The 23,512-nt window shown below is 42.8% G+C and overlaps 1 protein-coding gene across 1 annotated transcript in view; it reads left to right on the top strand.

Annotated features, from left to right (window-relative positions):
- The window catches only part of LOC138363004 (synaptogenesis protein syg-2-like), a 233,697-nt gene that overhangs the window by 133,828 nt on the left and 76,357 nt on the right, over positions 1-23,512 (top strand). The window contains exon 6 of the mRNA XM_069321682.1: positions 22,741-22,871. Within this exon, the coding sequence (XP_069177783.1) occupies positions 22,741-22,871 (131 nt within the window). The remainder of the gene's footprint in view (positions 1-22,740; positions 22,872-23,512) is intronic.

Genomic DNA, 23,512 nt, shown 5'->3' with positions numbered 1-23,512 from the left:
CAAATCGGGCCTTGCATTGTAGGCTGAAAAGTGAGTTCTGGCTACTAGGTACGACATATATATATATATATATATATATATATATATATATATATATATATATATATATATATATATATATATATATATATATATATATATATATATATATTGGTGTATACTGGCAGCAGGTTTTCTTTCAAACATGTTTCATTGAATATGACCGCATATTCTGTATTTATTATTTTCTGGTTTAGGGCTTCTATCCCTCTATTTTCTTAGCATCAGGGCTTAATTGAAATAGTTCTCCAAAACTCATTTTCGTACTTTTAAGGTGAAGAAAAGAAGTGATTTACTATAGAGTGTATTACACTTATTTGTATAATTTGCACGACGTTTCGAACCTCCATGGTTCATTCTCAAGTGAACAGATCTTACAATACTAGTTGATTTTATACCCGCATTAGGTCAGGTGATAATACAATGAAGGTGAAAACATGGGGGGATACATAAGGGATAAACATAGGGGCTGCAGAAGGCTTATTGGCCCATACGAGGCATCTCCTATCTAAACACAAAGATTAATCCAGTGTAATTGGCCTGTTATGTTGGACATTGTCTTCTGTGTTGGCATCGATATGTTCTTGTCTTGTCCTTACTCTCATGGTGGGTAGAGTAAATAGTTCCGTGATTTGGGTGTTCATGGTAGGTCGCTCTATTCTTATGTGAATTGCCTCAAGAATTTGTAATCTTCTTGAATCATGGGTTTTGTCTATTATGCAAGTATTCTTGTTCAACATTTCTCTTGTTAGAGTAATGTCATGGGCTTGTCTCATGTGATTCCTAGGGGCACCAGATTGAAGATGGCATGTCAAACGCCTCGTCAGCTTGGTCGACGTCATACCTATGTACTTACATTGAAGGTTACATCCTTCGTGGGGGCAAGTGTACATGTATACAACGCTTGACTGCTGTAGAGGGTTCTCCGTCGGCTTCGGGCTGTTTTTGATAAGGAGTTCGGAAGTCTTCTTGGTTTTGTAGAATATTATCAGGTTTATGTTTTGGTTAGGAGTAGTGCTTTTTACTCCTTTACGGATTATTTCTTTCATTATTCTTTCCTCTTTTATATGTTCACTGTGCATGGTTGATTTGTAATATAATTTTATTGGGGGTGTTGTGGTTTCTGTTCTAGGTTCTGAATTATACCAACGATCCAAGTGTCTTCTTATAGCAGCGTTTATTTCCGCGTTGCTATATCCGTTGTTCACCAATACCTGAGTTACTCTTTCAAACTCTCTACTCACGTTGCTCCATTCAGAGCAGTGGGTAAGCGCTCGACGAATATAAGCATTGAGAACACTGGCTTTGTATCTTTGGGGGCACTCACTTCTACCGTTCAGGCATAATCCTATGTTGGTGGGCTTGGTATATACGTTGGTGCTTAAAGAGGTTCCTGTTTTTGTTATTAGTACATCCAAGAATGGCAGACTGTTATTTTCACTATTTTCATGTGTAAATCGGAGTACTGACTCTCTCTCTAGGTGTCTTTTTAGGTCAATTAGTTCATCTGAGTCTTTTACTATTACGAATATGTCATCTACATAACGGCAGTATACAGTTGGTTTTTGTCTGCTACTGAAGACCCTATCTTCGATGGTTCCCATATAAAAATTAGCAAATAAAACTCCTAAGGGGGAGCCCATTGCTACTCCGTCTATTTGTAAATACATGTCTCCTTGTGGACTGATGAAAGGGGCTTCCTTTGTACATGCTTCGAGAAGACTTTTCAAGTGTGGCTCAGGTATGTCTAATTTGGGGGTGCTCTCGTCTCTGTATACTCTGTCCAGTATCATTCCTATGGTTGTGTCGACTGGGACGTTGGTAAAAAGGGATTCAACGTCCAGGGAAGCGATGATTCCATCGGGCTGGGTAGATTTGATCAATTCTAGGAAATCTGCTGATGATTGTAGACTAAACTTACTTGGAGTGTATGGAGTTAGGAGTTCATTGAGTTTCTTTGCCAGGTGATAAGTTGGGGTTGGTATTTGGCTGATTATAGGGCGTAGTGGGTTACCTGGTTTATGCGTCTTAACATTGCCGTAGGCATATCCTAAGCCATAGTCGCCTTGAAGTTTATTGAAATGCACACTACCTTTCTTTGCGTTGATTGCTGTAATTGTTTTGTTTACTTTCCGCTTAAGGTCTTCTACGGGGTTCCTCGTGATTCGTTGAAATTTGGAGACGTAAATCTGAAAGACGTAACAATAAGAAAAGCCGACAAAACAGCAGCATATGTATTGATTCCTACCCATGAATACATGAACAAAATTAGCGACATCCTAAGTGACGACTCCAAATTTCAACGAATCACGAGGAACCCCGTAATGAATTAATATATTTTCTCTAATTTTTTTCTTATGAAATGATAGTTACCCATTTCATTACGTATGAGGTAAATTTTATTTATTGGAGTTAAAATTAACGTAGATATATGACCGAACCTAACCAACCCTACCTAACCTAACCTATCTCTATAGGCTAGGTTAGGTTAGGTAGCTGAAAAAGTTAGGTAGGTTAGGTAGTCGAAAAACAATTAATTCATGAAAACTTGGCTTATTAGGCAAATCGGGCCTTGCATATTAGGCTGAGAAGTGCGTTCTGGCTACTAGGTACGACATATATATATATATATATATATATATATATATATATATATATATATATATATATATATATATATATATGTATATGTATATGTATATATATTTATATATATATATATATATATATATATATATATATATATATATATATATATATATATATATATATATATGAGGAACACAAATGCGAACAAGCCTGAATGGTCCCCAGGACTATATGCGAATGAAAACTCACACCCCAGAAGTGACTCGAACCCATACTCCCAGAAGCAACGCAACTGGTAACTACAGGGCGCCTTAATCCGCTTGACCATCATGATATATATATATTTATATATATATATTTATATATATATATATATTTATATATATATATTTATATATATATATATATATATATATTTATATATATTGTGACGGTAACGCGTTGGTGTTCGGCTGTTTAAGGCTAGGGGTATGGCCTCGTCACATAGTTATAAAAAAAAAATAGAAAAAACTGGAACTTCGTCTGTGGTAAGGTAAGGAGAAGACACACAAAACACAAGTAAACTTTAACAATGAAATTTTAATTACGTTAATTAAATCAAAACATGAATAAAATGCACAAACAAATTCTTATAATAAAATCAATCAAAATAATAAGAATAATTAGATGACACAATGAAAAGTTACGTTAAGGCAAAATAACAAGAAGTGCAATACAAAAGTAAATGGGAGGTGTTGGAATATTGGCTTTAAGCCACCACTTCTCTCAGTACACGCTAGCGTCTAGCCGGGAGGAGTGGTGACAACGAGAGCACTGAACATTCTGAGGTATGAGGTTGGGGCGACCCCAGACATCAAGTAGTAAGGGGGGGCGAGTGCAGGTGCAGCCAGACCGGCGACCAATCAGCGGAGCCGGTAGCGATCAACATGTAGTTTGGTGGTTTGAGTCCGAACAGGTGGCTGGCTGCATACGTTTTGCTCACCCTGGCAAGCCTTGCTGGTGTTGTTGTTGTTGTTGGACATGTCTTCCATAGTCGTTTTATATAATTTCAACGACGTGTTTGTGGAGGGAAGAGCAGGCTCAATCTCTTGAAGGAGATTATTGTCACAATATATATATATATATTTATATATATATATATATATTTATATATATTATTAAATATGACCGAAAAAGTAAGATTAATAATTCTAACACGAATTTTCTCAATCTTTCGTACATTACGCTTCACTGTTGGAGGTAAATCAAAAATCACTTCTCCAAAATTCATTTTTATTTCTAGTCTGACGCGACACGGGCGCGTTTCGTAAAACTTATTACATTTTCAAAGACTTCACAAATACACAACTGATTAGAACTTACATCTCTCTGATATTATATCTACATTTGAGTGAGGTGGGAAGGGTGATGTGGCATTAACACAAGACAGAACAGGAGGGAATATTAATAGGGTATTAAAAGTATCAACACAAGACAGAACAGAAACAGTGTTTCTGTTCTGTCTTGTGTTGATACTTTTAATACCCTATTAATATCCCCTCCTGTTCTGTCTTGTGTTAATGCCACATCACCCTTCCCACCTCACTCAAATGTAGATATAATATCAGAGAGATGTAAGTTCTAATCAGTTGTGTATTTGTGAAGTCTTTGAAAATGTAATAAATTTTACGAAACGCGCCCGTGTCGCGTCAGACTAGAAATAAAAATGAATTTTGGAGAAGTGATTTTTGATTTACCTCCAACAGTGAAGCGTAATGTACGAAAGATTGAGAAAATTCGTGTTAGAATTATTAATCTTACTTTTTCGGTCATATTTAATAATATATGTCTACAGGAAAGACTGCTACCAAAATATACTAATATATTTATATATATATGTATATATATATTTATATATATTTATATATATATATATGTATGTATATATATATATATATATATATATATATATATATATATATATATATATATATATATATATATAATATATATATATATATATGATAGTGTCAGACCACGGAGGAAAATTGAAACAGGATTTTCCTTAAGTACTTTCGTATATTAATACATCTTCAGAAGGAGTGACTCCTTCTGAAGATGTATTAATATACGAAAGTACTTAAGGAAATTCCTGTTTCAATTTTCCTCCGTGGTCTGACACTGTCGCATTTTTAATCACGTGTTTATTTTCGTGATATACACACACACACACACACACACACATATATATATATATATATAATATATATATATATATTAGTATATTTTGGTAGCAGTCTTTCCTGTAGACATATATTATTAAATATGACCGAAAAAGTAAGATTAATAATTCTAACACGAATTTTCTCAATCTTTCGTACATTTCGTTTCACTGTTGGAGGTAAATCAAAAATCAATTCTCCAAAATTCATTTTTATTTCTAGTCTGACGCGACACGAGCGCGTTTCGTATAACTTATTACATTTTCAAAGACTTTAGTTCACAAATACACAACTGAATAGAACTTACGCATCTCCGATTTTATATCTACATTTGAGTGAGGTGGAAGGGGTGATGTGGCATTAACACAAGACAGAACAAGATGTGGTATTAATAGGGTATTAATTTCATCAACACAAGACAGAACACGAAACAATGGATATTGAATAGAAGTGTTTGTAGAAAGCCTATTGGTCCATATTTCTTGATGCTTCTATATATATATATATATATATATATATATATATATAACCTTAGACACACACCCACCAGCAGACTCGAACCCTAGCAAGCACAGATGCTTCACAACAACTGGCATAGCTGGTACGTCTTTAACTCACTACACCAAACTCAGACCCTATAATGGGATGGAAATTTTGGAGTATTTAACCCCCAAATATCCCCATCCCCCAAGAGCACCAGTGCAGGTGAGAGGTCACTCACGTTTTTCATCAAATCCCTGTTAATATGTTAAAAACACAAGACAGAACACAAAACAATGGATATAAATTGGGTAAGAAAACACAAGAATGGCAGTAACTGCAGAAGGCCTATTGGCCCATACCACCTCTTGGTGCTTCTATGTTGGTTCGGGATCTTGAAGTGGACAAGAGGGAAGGGAGACTAGGTGGAGGAGTAGCCCTGCTGATAGGGAAGGACTGGAGTTTTGATGAGATGGAAATTCCGGGCTGTGACGGATTCAGAGATTACATAACAGGAACTATAACAATGGGTGGACCTAAGATAATAGTTGCAGTCATTTACAACCCTCCATTAAATGACAGAAGACCCAGATAGGAGTTTGATAGGAACAACATGACAACCAATAATATAATAGTATGAGAGCAGCTTTAGTTGTCTGCACGAATGGCTCCAGACTCTTAATCATGGGTGATTTCAATCATGGAAAGATAGACTGGGAGAATGGGGACCCACATGGAGGTGCAGATATATGGAGAGCTAAACTCTTGGAAGTGGCAACAAAGAACTTTCTGAGCCAGCACGTCAGGGAACCCACAAGAATAAGAGGCAATGACGAACCAGCTAGACTCGACCCGATATTCACCTTGAATGAATCGGAAATAAGGGAAGTCAAATTTGAAGCCTCCATAGGAATGAGTGACCACAGTGTATTGACATTTGAGTATTTGGTGGAGATATGGATAACATATCCAAATATGAGATCGGAAGGGAAAAGACTAAATTACCAAAGAGAAAAACATGAAGAGATGAGGAACTTCCTAAGGGGGAATACCATGGGAAACAAAACTCAGAGAGAAACTGTGCAGGATATGATGGACTATGTCGCCCAGAAGTGCCAGGAAGCTGCAGACAAGTTTATCCCCGTCCAAAAGGAGAAAAACGAAAAACAGAAGAATCCATGGTTCAACCAGAAATGTAAGGAAACGAAGCAATTGAGTAAAAGAACATGGTGAAACTACAGGAATAACAGAACACCAGAGAGCAGGGAGATATACCAGAGGCTCAGAAATGAGTTCCTCAGAGTGAGAAGAGAAGCAGAGAGACAGTACGAAAATGACATTGCGAGTACAGCTAAGATACAATCAAAACTGCTCCGCAGCCACATCAGGAGGAAAACAGCAGTAAAGGAACAAGTGATGAAACTGAGAAAAGAGGAGAACAGATACACAGAGAATGACATGGAGGGGTGTGAAGAACTCAACAAGAGATTCCAGGAAGTCTTCACAGAAGAACAAGAAGCCCCTGCACTAAATGAAACAAACCATGCAACCTTGGGGGAATTTGACCTCACCAGTGATGAGGTCAAAAGGAATCTGTTGGAGCTGAATAAGCAAAATAATAACAGCAAAGGCTGTTGGGCCTGACAGAATCTCAACATGGATACTAAAGGAAAGTACAGAGGCAATAAGTGTGCCATTCTCCTTGGTGTATAACAGGTCACTTGAAACAGAAGACCTACCGGAAAGTTGGAAGACAGCTAATGTAGTCCCAATATACAAAAAGGGTGACAGGCAAGAGGCACTGAACTATAGGCCAGTTTCCCTAACTTGTATACCATGCAAGGTGATGGAGAAGATCGTGAGGAAAAGGTTCATAGAGCATCTGGAAGGAAATAGCTTTGCTGACACACCACCAGCATGGGTTCAGAGATGGTAAATCGTGCCTCTCAGATTCTATGACCAAGCAGCTAAAATTAGGCAAGAAAGAGAAGGGTGGGCAGACTGCATTTTCTTGGACTGTCAGAAAGCCTTTGACACAGTACCTCACAAAAGGATGTTACAAAAGTTGGAGCAACAGTCAAATTTGGTAAGGTAAGGTAAAAGGTAAGGTGCTCCAGTGAATAAGGGAGTATCTAAGCAATAGAAAACAGAGAGGAACTGTAAGGGGGAGGGGAGACATCATAGTAGCGAGATGTCACCAGCGGAGTCCCACAGGGCTCTGTACTTGGACCTATCCTGTTTCTAATATATGTAAATGATCTTCCAGAGGATATGGACTCATTCTTGTCAATGTTTGCTGATGATGTGAAAATTATGAGAATAATCAAGACAGATGAAGATAGACAGAGACTACAGGATGACCTGGACAAACTGGAGGAATGATTTAGAAAATGGCTACTAAAGATGGCTACTCTTTAAAATAGAAAAAGAAAATGCTCCTCAGGAAAGTGTAAAGTAATGAAATTAGGTGAAGGGAGCAGGATAAACACAAGGTACCATCTGGGAGGTGAAATCCTGAAAGAGTCAAATTAGAGAGAAAGATCTGGGGGTTGATATCACCTTTAGAAACTTGTGAAAGGAATCGTTCAGGACCCTGTATACCACTTATGTCAGACCAATCCTGGAATATGCAGCTCCAGCCTGGAGTCCATACCTAGTTAAACACAATACAAAGTTAGAGAAGATTCAGTGGTAGGCCACCAGACTTATCCCGGAATTGAGAGGCATGAGTTCAGTCCAGTCATATTTCGGTCTTTTGACTGGAAAAATGGTCTGAAGTGGTTTTAGTAAAAATTTCGGTTAATTTCGGTCATCAAATGTACTCTGTTGAAAAATTGGTCTGAAAATGGTCTCTGTCGAATTTCGGTCTTCAAATAGTCTCTGAATAATTTTTGGTCTTTTACACGTGAAATAGCTGTAAATGGATATAAACACTCAAACTTACTGCCAAGATGTCTATTTTCCTTAACAAAATTTCTATGAACATATTCTCTGAAAATGATTTTTTTTCAAAATTTCGGTCATAAACTCGTAAATAAACTCCTATGATTATATGAACTCTGAAATATTTTCCTAAAACTGAACTCTGAAAAATTTTGAATTTCTCCCATAAAAAACCTTTACAAAGGTATGAGAGATTTTCGGTTTGAATTTCCTGCAAAGACCTCTTTATCTCCAAATAAGCGATTTAGAATACAAACAAATATTTACCGTAGAGTTTATTCTCAGTAATGAAGGGAGTGGACTTTGCCCCCTGAATTTTTCTTAACAAACTTCTATGACTTCTATGATCTCTGAAATTATTTTCTCCCATAAGAACTCTTAACAAACTTTTGTGAACACTTTATCCGAAAATGGTCATTGAAAAATTTCGGTCTTTAACTTTGAGAAATTTACCTGGAACCCCCGACAGTTCAGCGGCCTCTTTCCTAATTTAATTATAAACCCCGACACTCCAGAGTGGTTTGTAATAGTCCCTAGTAGAAGGGATGACACCGTAGGGGGCAAATTTTCATTTTTAGGGTCATTTGCCCCATACGGTCTTGGGGGTTCCAGGTAAATTTCCCACTTGCCTCTGGCGTTTCTGGTTTCCTTATAAATTTCCCAGTCGTCCATAGGCTGTCAGGTTTCCTGATAAATTTTTTCAGAGATATACTTACCGCTCTGTTACACTCGTTTAAGGGCAAATAATTTCAGAGATCTTAGAAGTTTGTTAAGAAAATCTTATAAAATTCAAGGTAAAGTCCACTCCCATCTTACTGAGAATAAACTCTACCATCATAAACAGATATTTTATACTGTATTCTTTAAAGTATAATTTTTTACTTACAAACGAGTAAGTTTATTTAAGTAGCATTACTTAACCTCGACAACATTGACCTCGTTGTGTCTCACATGCCAGCCCTTTGTGCTTCCACAATGCAACCTATGCAGTCCATATTGGTCTACTTCCACCCTGTTGCAAATACACTTGTATTCAGTGTGAATTGGGGCACTAAGGCAGAGGACCACAGCTACACTAAGGGATTCTGAATCTAGACGCGTGCCCATTGATGACATGGGTAATGCCAGTAGGAAGTCTCCTGCATGGGGGGCACCACTGCTCTGAGACAGGCTTTCTCAATGTCTGAAGTTGCGGCGCTGAGCATAGTTTTGTTTTTCATCGACTATTTTTTCTACTAGCGGGTGGTCCCAGCTGGACAGTTTAAGTTTTTTTGTTGGTTCTATGATGGGTGTTGGGGCTGCAAGAGCATCCCACTGATTTGAACATTCAGTGAAAGCAGGATCGTGTACTCCTGCATAATCACTCAGGGGTCCAGGTGGGGATATATATATATATATATATATATATATATATATATATATATATATATATATGCGAACAACCCTGAATGGTCCCCAGGACTATATGCGACTGAAAACTCACACCCCAGAAGTGACTCGAACCCATACTCCCAGGAGCAACGCAACTGGTAACTACAGGATGCCTTAATACGCTTGACCATCACGACCGGACATAAGGAAGTAGTACACTATATATATATATATAATATATATATAATATATATATATATATATATATATGTCGTACCTAATAGCCAGAACGAACTTCTCAGCCTACTATGCAAGGCCCGATTTGCCTAATAAGCCAAGTTTTCCTGAATTAATATATTTTTCCTAATTTTTTTCTTATGAAATGATAAAGCTACCCATTTCATTATGTATGAGGTCAATATTTTTTATTGGAGTTAAAATTAACGTAGATATAAGACCGAACCTAACCAACCCTACCTAACCTAACCTAACCTATCTTTATAGGTTAGGTTAGGTTAGGTAGCAGAAAAAGTTAGGTTAGGTTAGGTTAGGTAGGTTAGGTAGTCGAAAAACAATTCATGAAAACTTGGCTTATTAGGCAAATCGGGCCTTGCATAGTAGGCATAGAAGTGCGTTCTGGCTACTAGGTACGACATATATATATATATATATATATATATATATATATATATATATATATATATATATATATATATATATATATAAATTCTCCAAATCTCATTTTCACATTTTATTTATGGTCTGACTCCTAAAAACGTTTCGCAAAAACACTTCTTACATTTTCAAAGACAATTTTACATACTCAGATCGTACTTATATTCGTGTTTGGGTGAGGTGACAGGACACAAATCAATGGGAAAAGACAGAACACGAAACAATGAGTTAATTGCGTGTTTTATCTTCTTGCTTCTGTGATGATTCAAATCCTAGGTGATAGTATTTGTATCCTATCACCTCACCCAAAAACGAATATAAGCACGATCTGAGTATGGGAAATTTTCTTTGAAAATGTAAGAAATGTTCTTGCGAAACGCTTCTAAACGTCACACCATATATAAAAAGTGAAAATGAACTTTGGAGAGTCAATTTTTTCAACTACCCCCGGCAGTGAAGAAAAACATAAGAAATATTGAAAAGATTCGTGTTAGAATCATTAATCTTACCCTTTGGGTCATATTTAACAACATATATATGTTGCCTCAAATTTCGAAGATTAGCGAATATGAACAAACGAACATTTCCGTTTTTATTTATATACTAGCTGTACCCTGCCACAGTAATGCGTGGCCGGGTTGCCAATTGCTTTAAAATTTTCACACTATGTTCCATTCGCATCCAAGTGCGTTTTTATATACATACTATACTGATGTCACGTTTGTGACGGAAAAAACATGTTTTTTTTTTTAAACTGTGTTTTTCATGTGTTTTTCACGTGAGAGAAATCTTCGAAACCTCTTTACCGATTTATTTGAAATTTAGACACAACGTTGCATTCGAATAGGTGCATGTGTTTATATACCTACTATATACATGCCTCACCTGTGACAGGAAAAAAAAAACGTTTTTTTCTGAAAAACAGCGCCATCTGTTGGACATGAGACTAACATATGCTGTAATCTCTAAAAGTTCTTTACCGATTGCTTTAAAATTTTGACACAACATTCCATTCGAATACGTGCATGTTTTTACATACCTACTATATAGATGCCACCCCTGTGACAGGTAAAAACATGCGTTTTTGAAAAACAGTGCCACCTGTTGCACATAAGATCAACACATGCTATACTAAATAAGTTACGATTCCATCTCAATGTTTCTGATTTCATTGATAAATTGAATTTTCATTAATTTCGATTTATTTTCATTTTGATTCAATTATTTTGTGTGACATTGCGTTGGAATTGAACTGTGTTGTTTACCATCCCGTTCATTTCGTTTGTATAGTTTATTTGTGTATTTTTTCATTACTTTTCCATTTCGTTTTTTGAACTGTTTTTCTTATATTTTAGTGATGGGAACATCTGGCGCCAGATACACGATGCAGTTACACAAGTACTTACGAACGTGTACATTGTTCCTTAATCATTGATAACTTTGGTTTCATTTATTAAACAGTTTACAAGCATGAAAATTTGCCAATCAACTGTTGTTATTGTTATAAAAAGCCTCTTGGTGCTTCGGAGCTCATTAACTGTTTAATAATTATAAACAAAGCTGCAAAAGATTGAGACAAGATGTACATGTTCGTAAGTGTTTGCGTAACTTATTCGTGAATCTAGCCCAAGATAATTTGATGTTTCCAATTTTCTGATGGGAACATCAGATCATTTGATCATCAGACGAGGGAGTGGGGAATGGTGGGAAGGACGAAGGGACGGGAGTGGGGGATGGTGGGGTGGACGAGGGGACAGGGGAGTTGGGGATGGTGGGGACGAGGGGAATGGAGAATGGTGAGGAGAAAAAGGGGACGGGGGAGTGGGAGATAGTGGGAAGGACGAGGGGACGGTGGAGTGGGAAATGATTAGGAGGACGAGGGATGCTGGAGTGGGGGATGATGGGGAGGAAAAAGGGACGAGGGAGTGAGGAATAGTTGGGAGGGGGCGGGGGGAGGGGGGAATGGTGGGGAGGACTAGGAGACAGGGGAAGGTTGCTGAGCCACAGCAACTCCTGGCCGGGTACAGCAAGTATGTATGTATGTATGTATGTATGTATGTATGTATGTATGTATATATATATATATATATATATATATATATATATATATATATATATATATATATATATATATATGTCGTACCTAGTAGCCAGAACGCAATTCTCAGCCTACTATGCAAGGCCCGATTTGCCTAATAAGCCAAGTTTTCCTGAATTAATATATTTTCTCTAATTTTTTTCTTATGAAATGATAAAGCTACCCATTTCATTATGTATGAGGTCAATTTTTTTTTATTAGAGTTAAAATTAACGTAGATATATGACCGAACCTAACCAACCCTACCTAACCTAACCTAACCTATCTTTATAGGTTAGGTTAGGTTAGGTAGCCGAAAAAGTTAGGTTAGGTTAGGTTAGGTAGGTTAGGTAGTCGAAAAAACATTAATTCATGAAAACTTGGCTTATTAGGCAAATTGGGCCTTGCATAGTAGGCGAAGAAGTGAGTTCTGGCTATTAGGTACGACATATATATATATATATATATATATATATATATATATATATATATATATATATATATATATATATATGTAACATATATATATATTTATTTGTTTATTTATATATTATCATATTTTCCTCCCCTCCATTCCTTCCGGCATCATTCTTCCTTTCCTCCTACATTTCTCCCTCTATCTTTCCCTCCCTGTTCCATTAAGCCCATTGCTCCCGTCCGGAATTTTTGAGAGCATGGCAACACAGTGCCAGTCACAGGAAAATAAAATGAAACTTTTGTGACAAACTGCCAAGGGTTCACTGGCAGTCTCTTGAAGTTGACACTAAGACTGCAGGTGGTGCCCCTGCTGGTGGTGCCCCTGCTGGTGGTGCCCCTGCTGGTGGTGCCCCTGCTGGTGGTACCCCTGCTGGTGGTGCCCCTGCTGGTGGTGACCCTGCTGGTGGTGCCGCTGCTGGTGGTGCCCCTGCTGGCGGTGCCCCTGCTGGTGGTGCCCCAGCTGGTGCTGCCCCTGCTGGTGGTGCCCCTGCTGGTGGTGCCCCTGCTGGTGGTGACCCAGCAGGTGGTGCCCCTGCTGGTGGTGCCCCAGCTGGTGGTGCCCCAGCTGGTGGTGCCCCTGCTGGTGGTGCCCCTGCTGGTGGTGCCCCTGCTGGTGGTGACCCAGCTGGTGGTGCCCCTGCTGGTGGTGCCCCAGCTGGTGGTGACCCTGCTGGTGGTGACCCTGCTGGTGGTGCCCCTGCTGGTGGTGACCCAGCTGGTGGTGCCCCTGCTGGTGGTGCCCCAGCTGGTGCTGCCCCTGCTGGTGGTGCCCCTGCTGGTGGTGCCCCTGCTGGTGGTGCCCCTGCTGGTGGTGCCCCAGCTGGTGGTGTCCCTGCTGGTGGTGCCCCTGCTGGTGGTGCCCCTGCTGGTGGTGCCCCAGCTGGTGGTGCCCCTGCTGGTGGTGCCCCTGCTGGTGGTGCCCCAGCTGGTGCTGCCCCTGCTGGTGGTGCCCCTGCTGGTGGTGCCCCAGCTGGTGGTGCCCCTGCTGGTGGTGCCCCTGCTGGTGGTGACCCAGCTGGTAGTGCTCCAGCTGGTGGTGCCCCTGCTGGTGGTGCCCCTGCTGGTGGTGCCCCTGCTGGTGGTGCCCCTGCTGGTGGTGCCCCAGCTGGTGCTGCCCCTGCTGGCGGTGCCCCTGCTGGTGGTGCCCCTGCTGGTGGTGCCCCAGCTGGTGGTGACCCAGCTGGTGGTGCCCCAGCTGGTGGTGCCACAGCTGGTGGTGCCCCTGCTGGTGGTGCCCCTGCTGGTGGTGCCTCAGCTGGTGGTGACCCTGCTGGTGGTGACCCAGCTGGTAGTGCTCCAGCTGGTGGTGCCGCAGCTGGTGGTGCTACGGCAACTATCACCATGGTTGTGAGGCGGAGGCTTGGTGAAGGGACGGGATGTGAAGTTGATTGGAATTGTTTGACAGGTTTTGTGATGTGTCGAGGTTGTGAATCTGAGAGTTTATGAACGAGTGCCAAGTTGAGCAAGGTTGTGAAGACCAGACTGACTGTGACGTAGGGAGTGTAAGCCCAGACTACGACCCATAAATACGTCTTGAAACGCTTGCGTCGTAGTTATCGCGCCCTCCCCCTCCCCTATCCTTGTTGGTGCAACCCGTCCTCACACTAGGCTGGTTAAAGCAGCGGCCGTCCCCCTCCCCCCCCCCCCCCCAGACGGCTTCAACAATTTTAACATAGTGCTAAACATTAGTTGGTTCTCAAATGTAAATTAATATTATTATACATAAAACATCTATGTATAGTTAAGTGTAGGTTAGGTTAGGTGTTTGTTTTGTTGACGATTATTTGTATTTGAAGTTCGTGGGTGAAGCATTTATAGAATTGTGGTTCGAGCAGAGGACGTGAGTGAAGCAGTTGTTCCGGAAGTGTTCTGACGTCATCAGTTGTGAGTCGTGTGTAAAACGCTTTTCATTCACAAACAGGGGGTTTGGCGGCTGGATTAACGAGCTTGGATCGTAGTATGTGAGGACGGGCTGGTTGATGAGTGGATAAGTTGCGGGAGTTGCCGGAGGTGAGATGCCTCTCTCACACCTATATATTATTCCTACTTAAAATGGCCCTATAAATTTTCCCAAAATGTCTGGTCTTTTTTCGCTTTTCTTTTCATTTCGAGTGTGAACGTGTATCTGATTATATTATCACAAAAGTAAATGGGGAACAAAACATTAAGGTGGTACAATTGGGTTCGTTTTCGATTTATAATCCGGAATCCCCGGTTCTATCCCAAGCGGGACACACATTACTGTGCACGTTTCAGCCCGTCCTCCAAACCATTTTTCATTCAGCCAAACAAAGACCCAAAAGTCATTCCATACACCCGCCAAACCCCAGCTGTTTATCAATGAAACACGGTTTACACACGACTCACAACTGTTGACGTTCGAACACTTCCCGAACACTTCCGGAACAAGTGTTTCACTGACGAATTTTGTTCGAACCACAACGCTGTAAATGCTTCACCCACGTACTACAAATACTAATAATCGCCAACAGAACCTAAACACCTAACTTAACCTATGCCTATACATGCACAATATGCTAATATATTATAATATTAATTTATATATGAGCAAATTCCCGTTTTGAATGACCAGCATGTAAAAGTTATGAATGCGTCCGTGGGGTCGACCGCTGGTCGTGGGGTCGACCGCTGGATGTAATGGACTTGAGTCGAGGACGGGTTGGCACCTTTCACCTAATGCACCTGTTCACGGTTACGCTGAGCTTCTAAATTTGCCCGATCATTAAAGGTCATACTCCCCTATGTACTGTGACGGTCCTATGTACAGTGACGGTCCTATGTACAGTACCGGTCCTATGTACAGTGACGGTCCTATGTACAGTGGCGGTCCTATGTACAGTGACGGTCCTATGTACAGTCGCGGTCCTATGTACAGTAGCGGTCCTATGTACAGTGGCGGTCCTATGTACAGTAGCCATCCTATGTACAGTGGCGGTCCTATGTGCAGTCGCTGTCCTATGTACAGTGGCAGTCCTATATACAGTCGCGGTCCTATGTACAGTGGCGGTCTTATGTACAGTCGCGGTCCTATGTAGTGGCGGTCCTATGTACAGTCGCAGTCCTATGTACAGTCGCAGTCCTATGTACAGTGGCGGTCCTATGTACAGTCGCAGTCCTATGTACAGTCGCGGTCCTATGTACAGACGCGGTCCTATGTACAGTCGCGGTCCTATGTACAGTCGCGGTCCTATGTACAGTCGCGGTCCTATGTACAGTGACGGTCCTATGCACAGTCGCGGTCCTATGTACAGTGGCGGTCCTATGTACAGTCGCGGTCCTATGCACAGTCGGTGTCCTATGTATTGTCGCGGTCCTATGTACAGTCGCGGTCCTATGTACAGTGACGGTCCTATGTACAGTCGCGGTCCTATGTACAGTCGCGGTCCTATGTACAGTGACGGTCCTATGTACAGTCGCAGTCCTATGTACAGTCGCAGTCCTATGTACAGTCGCGGTCCTATGTACAGTCGCGGTCCTATGTACAGTCGCAGTCCTATGTACAGTCGCAGTCCTATGTACAGTCGCGGTCCTATGTACAGTCGCGGTCCTATGTACAGTCGCAGTCCTATGTACAGTCGCGGTCCTATGTACAGTGGCGGTCCTATGTACAGTCGCGGTCCTATGTACAGTTGCGGTCCTATGTACAGTGACGGTCCTATGTACAGTCGCAGTCCTATGTACAGTCGCAGTCCTATGTACAGTGGCGGTCCTATGTACAGTCGCGGTCCTATGTACAGTCGCGGTCCTATGTACAGTGACGGTCCTATGTACAGTCGCAGTCCTATGTACAGTCGCGGTCCTATGTACAGTCGCGGTCCTATGTACAGTGGCGGTCCTATGTACAGTCGCAGTCCTATGTACAGTGGCGGTCCTATGTACAGTCGCGGTCCTATGTACAGTGACGGTCCTATGTACAGTCGCAGTCCTATGTACAGTGGCGGTCCTATGTACAGTCGCGGTCCTATGTACAGTCGCGGTCCTATGTACAGTGGCGGTCCTATGTACAGTGGCGGTCCTATGTACAGTCGCAGTCCTATGTACAGTCGCGGTCCTATGTACAGATGCGGTCCTATGTACAGTGGCGGTCCTATGTACAGTCGCGGTCCTATGTACAGTGGCGGTCCTATGTACAGTCGCGGTCCTATGTACAGTTGCGGTCCTATGTACAGTCGCGGTCCTATGTACAGTCGCAGTCCTATGTACAGTCGCGGTCCTATGTACAGTCACGGTCCTATGTACAGTGGCGGTCCTATGTACAGTGGCGGTCCTATGTACAGTCGCGGTCCTATGTACAGTGACGGTCCTATGTACAGTCGCGGTCCTATGTACAGTGGCGGTCCTATGTACAGTCGCAGTCCTATGTACAGTCGCGGTCCTATGTACAGTGGCGGTCCTATGTACAGTCGCGGTCCTATGTACAGTGACGGTCCTATGTATAGTCGCGGTCCTATGTACAGTCGCGGTCCTATGTACAGTGACGGTCCTATGTACAGTCGCGGTCCTATGTACAGTCGCGGTCCTATGTACAGTCGCGGTCCTATGAAGAGTAGCGGTCCTATGTACAGTGGCGGTCCTATGTACAGTGGCGGGCCTATGTACAGTGGCGGTCCTATGTACAGTGGCGGTCCTATGAAGAGTAGCGGTCCTATGTACAGTGGCGGTCCTATGTACAGTGGCGGTCCTATGTACAGTGGCGGGCCTATGTACAGTGGCGGGCCTATGTACAGTGGCGGTCCTATGTACAGTGGCGGTCCTATGTACAGTGGCGGTCCTATGTACAGTGGCGGTCCTATGTACAGTGGCGGGCCTATGTACAGTGGTGGTCCTATGTACAGTGGCGGTCCTATGTACTGTGGCGGTCCTATGTACAGTGGCGGTCCTATGAAGAGTAGCGGTCCTATGTACAGTGGCGGTCCTATGTACAGTGGCGGTCCTATATACAGTGACGGTACCAAGATGTTTACAAAATTATCACCTTTGGGTTTTACAGTATCGCTAAAGTAACATTTGATGTATATTGTTGAGGGAAACTTTTCTGTACTATTAATAGTTGTAATTAATGACCTTTGATAATTATTTTTCATGACGAATTGGAAGATATGATGAAATATAATCATAGAAGCAAGTAGCACAAACCGTTGAGTCTATTTACAATAGTAAACACCCAACATTTAATGGCTGAAAACCCCGGTCCCTTGTGTCTTGGATTACTATTGGTTCTTCATATATATCTTTCTATATGTTGTTATTATGTAATTGGTGCAACTATTAAAACAATTTAAGTACTCTTTGTTTCACTACGTCATTGTAGTTACATACCAATTCGATTTTTTTTACTGTATCTGTCCTTATTTCTACTTAACATTAAGCTGTTTTATTGGCTAATGAAAGTGCAAATGAATCTTTTAAAATGTGTTATACGGTTACAAAAGCTGCATATTTTTGTTATTTATTTAGAAAATTCTCATTTTATTTCTTAAATTTATTTTCTATACCAAATATAGTAATTACCTAAGTGTAGTTACAGGATGAGAGTGGTGTCCCGTCTTCCCGGTACTCTTTGCCGTATAACGCTTCGAAACTACTGACGGTTTTGGCCTCCACCACCTTCTCTCTTAGCTGGGTCCAACCGTCTACCACTCTATTTGCCAAAGTGAATTTGCTCCTATTTCTTTGGCAGCTTTGTTTAATTAGTTTAAATCTATAACCTCTTGTTCTTGAAGTTCTTCCTTATGAATTTTGTTCGATTCGCATTACTATTTTGTATGTAGTGATCATGTCTAAATCCTTCCGCACACTTGATGCTCACACGACCCTTGTGTGTTGAAGTGGTTTGATGAGACAGCTGAGGCCAATATTACCTGGAGTGTTGTCAGTGTTGGCAGCGTGGAGGCCTCAGTGTTGGCAGCGTGGAGGCCTCAGTGTTGGCACCGTGGAGGCCTCAGTGTTGGCACCGTGGAGGCCTCAGTGTTGGCAGCGTGGAGGCCTCAGTGTTGGCAGCGTGGAGGCCTCAGTGTTGGCAGCGTGGAGGCCTCAGTGTTGGCAGCGTGGAGGCCTCAGTGTTGGCAGCGTGGAGGCCTCAGTGTTGGCACCGTGGAGGCCTCAGTGTTGGCAGCGTGGAGGCCTCAGTGTTGGCAGCGTGGAGGCCTCAGTGTTGGCAGCGTGGAGGCCTCAGTGTTGGCAGCGTGGAGGCCTCAGTGTTGGCACCGTGGAGGCCTCAGTGTTGGCAGCGTGGAGGCCTCAGTGTTGGCAGCGTGGAGGCCTCAGTGTTGGCAGCGTGGAGGCCTCAGTGTTGGCAGCGTGGAGGCCTCAGTGTTGGCACCGTGGAGGCCTCAGTGTTGGCAGCGTGGAGGCCTCAGTGTTGGCAGCGTGGAGGCCTCAGTGTTGGCAGCGTGGAGGCCTCAGTGTTGGCAGCGTGGAGGCCTCAGTGTTGGCAGCGTGGAGGCCTCAGTGTTGGCAGCGTGGAGGCCTCAGTGTTGGCAGCGTGGAGGCCTCAGTGTTGGCAGCGTGGAGGCCTCAGTGTTGGCAGCGTGGAGGCCTCAGTGTTGGCAGCGTGGAGGCCTCAGTGTTGGCAGCGTGGAGGCCTCAGTGTTGGCAGCGTGGAGGCCTCAGTGTTGGCAGCGTGGAGGCCTCAGTGTTGGCACCGTGGAGGCCTCAGTGTTGACAGCGTGGAGGCCTCAGTGTTGGCACCGTGGAGGCCTCAGTGACACTTTCCAACCCTTGACAGTCGCTGGCTGAGTGGTTACATCACTTGACTGCTCGGGGCATGAAGACCTTGGCTGACCGGGTTCGAATCCTTCAGGGGTCAAGAATTTTCGGATGTATATTGGTTTTTTTATATATACAAGAGTTCTTACATTCTTGTACAGCCACTAGCACGCACAGCGTTTCTTACATGTATTAAGGTAGCACGCACAGCGTTTCTTACATGTATTAAGGTAGCACGCACAGCGTTTCTTACATGTATTAAGGTAGCACGCACAGCGTTTCTTACATGTATTAAGGTAGCACGCACAGCGTTTCTTACATGTATTAAGGTAGCACGCACAGCGTTTCTTACATGTATTAAGGTAGCACGCACAGCGTTTCTTACATGTATTAAGGTAGCACGCACAGCGTTTCTTACATGTATTAAGGTAGCACGCACAGCGTTTCGTACATGTATTAAGGTAGCACGCACAGCGTTTCTTACATGTATTAAGGTAGCACGCACAGCGTTTCTTACATGTATTAAGGATGCTGCAGCTATGCTGACTGTCCCCGCAAGAGTGCATGAGTGAAGCGCACGAATATCACATTACCAAACCTGGCCTGTCACTCCGGTTGTGTCTTCTGCTTCTCCACCGAGACCACTCACAGGGTATTGGATCCCACACGCACACTCTTGCTCTCTTGTTGATCTTTTTGGTCCTCCCAACACTTATTGCCTTCCGCTTGTCCGTTACGCGCACACGCAAACACTGTTGCTTCACACACACAACACAGTGTTCTCATTGCCAAAGGCACATGTGGTTTTTATCTTTGTTGGTCTTGCCAACGTGAGGTGGCATCCCTGCCTCCCAACACAACCCGAGGTACAGTGAGGCGAATGTTCTCTGAAACACACGAACACAACAAGTCTGCATGTATGATGAATCAGCGCGTACAAGATCACCTCTTACCTTACGCTTTCTAAAACTAGTGAATCTTCTATAGCCATATTATATTCATGGGGTAAGATTCAAGTACGAAGGTTATTCACCACGTACAGTGCCTCTCCCTCTCTCGTAAGGCTCAAGCACTAAGATAACTCACCGAGTACAGAGCCACTCCTTCTCTCGTAAGATAACTCACTGGGTACAAAGCCTCCACCCTCACATGTAAGAGTCTCCCGCGCCCGTAAGACTCGCCATGACAGTCAGACGTGGGTTTAGGGTCAAGTAGGCTGTGTTGCAGCGTGGTGCTCGTAGCAGGTCACTGAGGGAGGTCATCCAATTTGCCTGACGACTGGTTAACCTCGGCCGCCCTCTCACTGTGATCCCCAGCACTCCTCTCTTCTCTCTCTTTATTATATACCCATGTGCAGTGTATATATAGAGCTGATACCCGTATATATATATATATATATATATATATATATATATATATATATATATATATATATATATATATATATATAGGATATATATAATTAACTATTAGTTAATTATACTCATAATTAATAATTATATAATTATTAATTATATAATTAGCCTCACCCTGAGTACACCTGCCTCACCCTGAGTTGTTTATATATATATATAATATTATTCAGCCCATCTATTATATATTATATATATAATATATAATTATATTATATAATTATATATTATATATAATTAACTATTATATATATATATATATATAATTAACTATTATATATATATATATATATATATATAATATTATTCAGCCGATCTTCCTGCTTAGGGAGCCGGTCGGCCGAGCGGACAGCACACTGTATTTGTGATCCTGTGGTCCTGGGTTCGATCCCAGGCGCCGGCGAGAAACAATGGGCAAAGTTTCTTTCACCCTATGCCCCTGTTACCTAGCAGTAAAAATAGGTACCTGGGTGTTAGTCAGCTGTCACGGGCTGCTTCCTGGGGGTGGAGGCTTGGTCGAAGACCGGGCCGCGGGGACACTAAAGCCCCGAAATCATCTCAAGATAACCTCAAGAAGATCAAGATAGGTAGCACTTAACGTATTTCTACACTCGGAATAAAGAACATGCATTTTCATGAGTGCATGTCTCCTCCCTACACAGTACCATCACCATGCACTGTGTCTGACAGTGAGCACCCCTGGTGACGTGCCAGGAACAATATGATCATAGATCATTGTATTTACAGTGGCCGGATGCCGAGGATAAAGAGCTGGAGTAACTCACAAAAATCTTCAAGTCACTCGCTAGACACCAGTATATATTCTTTTGTTGGATTCTGAAGGACCAGACCAGATCGCAGAACAAAAACAAAATACATTCATTTTTGGCTTTTGGCCATTTTTAAAACATTTTTAGCATGTTTCAAATTTCGTATCCGATGAAGAGCTCCAATCCCAGCCCACGACCATCGTTTCCCAAACTAGTGAATTGTTCTGTAAACATCACTCTATAGACGATGACTAAGGCATGAGCAGAGAAGGCCAGGAGCGTGTTTACTATCTAAGGTCAGGACAACACCATGCCAGTTTTTGGACCAATCAGGCGCCAACATCATGCCGACGGGAGACTCTCCAGTGATCCCTCATTAGCTGAAGCTGCCCATGTGACACGGGAAAGGGAGATAGCAATGGAATGGAAATTACTTCTAAGCACTATCGCGCGCCATCTTGTATGCCATAAACTAAAAATAAAATGTAAACAAAGCCAAATAGCTACGTCATCATTTATATTTAGACGAAGCTTACATGCACCTTTGCTGTCCCTCATGTTAGTTTTGTGTGTTACTCTTAAAGATACCTAAACAATAAGTTGGAATATAGTCATAAAATTTTATCTGTATACTATCTTTCATATCTGTACCTGTCCATACCAACTATCCGTCTCTCAATCCTTCTATCCTTACACCTGTGCCACAATGTGAGGCATCGTTAAGGATAAACAATTGTTTCTCATTTGTTTGAGGCCATTATTATGTGCCCTGACACTTGGATGCCCAGCCCCCAGCTCTCCATTGACATGAGGGTATTAACGTGTATCCTTGAGGTTATCTTGAGATGATTTCGGGGCTTAGCGTCCCCGCGGCCCGGTCCTCGACCAGGCCTTCTTTTTTTGGTACACATCCCCAGGAAGCAGCCCGTAGCAGCTGTCTAATTCCCACCCTGACGGCTATGTTTCCCTGCCCACAGTTGCCCCGAGGGTGACCCTCAAACTCGGCTACAACCTCCAGACGCGACCAGTCACCGAGGGAGAGGACGTCTATTTCGAGTGTGAGGTAGCCAGCAACCCCGCGCCCTTCTCCATCGCTTGGTACAGAAATGTGAGTATACCTGACTCACCCTGAATACACCAGTCTCACCCTGAGTACACCTGCCTCACCCTGAGTACACCTGCCTCACCCTGAGTACACCTGCCTCACCCTGAGTACATCTGCCTCACCCTGAGTACACCTGCCTCACCCTGAGTACACCTGCCTCACCCTGAGTACACCTGCCTCACCCTGAGTACACCTGCCTCACCCTGAGTACACCAGCCTCACCCTGAGTACACCTGCCTCACCCTGAGTACATCAGCCTCACCCTGAGTACACCACCCTCACCCTGAGTACACCTGCCTTACCCTGAGTACACCAGCCTCACCCTGAGTACACCTGCCTCACCCTGAGTACATCAGCCTCACCCTGAGTACACCACCCTCACACTGAGTACACCTGCCTCACCCTGAGTACACCTGCCTCACCCTGAGTACACCTGCCTCACACTGAGTACACCTGCCTCACCCTGAGTACACCTGCCTCACCCTGAGTACACCTGCCTCACCCTGAGTACACCTGCCTCACCCTGAGTACACCTGCCTCACCCTGAGTACACCTGCCTCACCCTGAGTACACCTGCCTCACCCTGAGTACACCTGCCTCACCCTGAGTACACCTGCCTCACCCTGAGTACACCTGCCTCACCC

Source organism: Procambarus clarkii, chromosome 10, assembly GCF_040958095.1.
Source record: "Procambarus clarkii isolate CNS0578487 chromosome 10, FALCON_Pclarkii_2.0, whole genome shotgun sequence".
Taxonomy (NCBI): Eukaryota; Metazoa; Arthropoda; class Malacostraca; order Decapoda; family Cambaridae; genus Procambarus; species Procambarus clarkii.
Note: the sequence above shows the minus strand (reverse complement) of the source record. Positions and strands in the feature narration are given on the sequence as shown.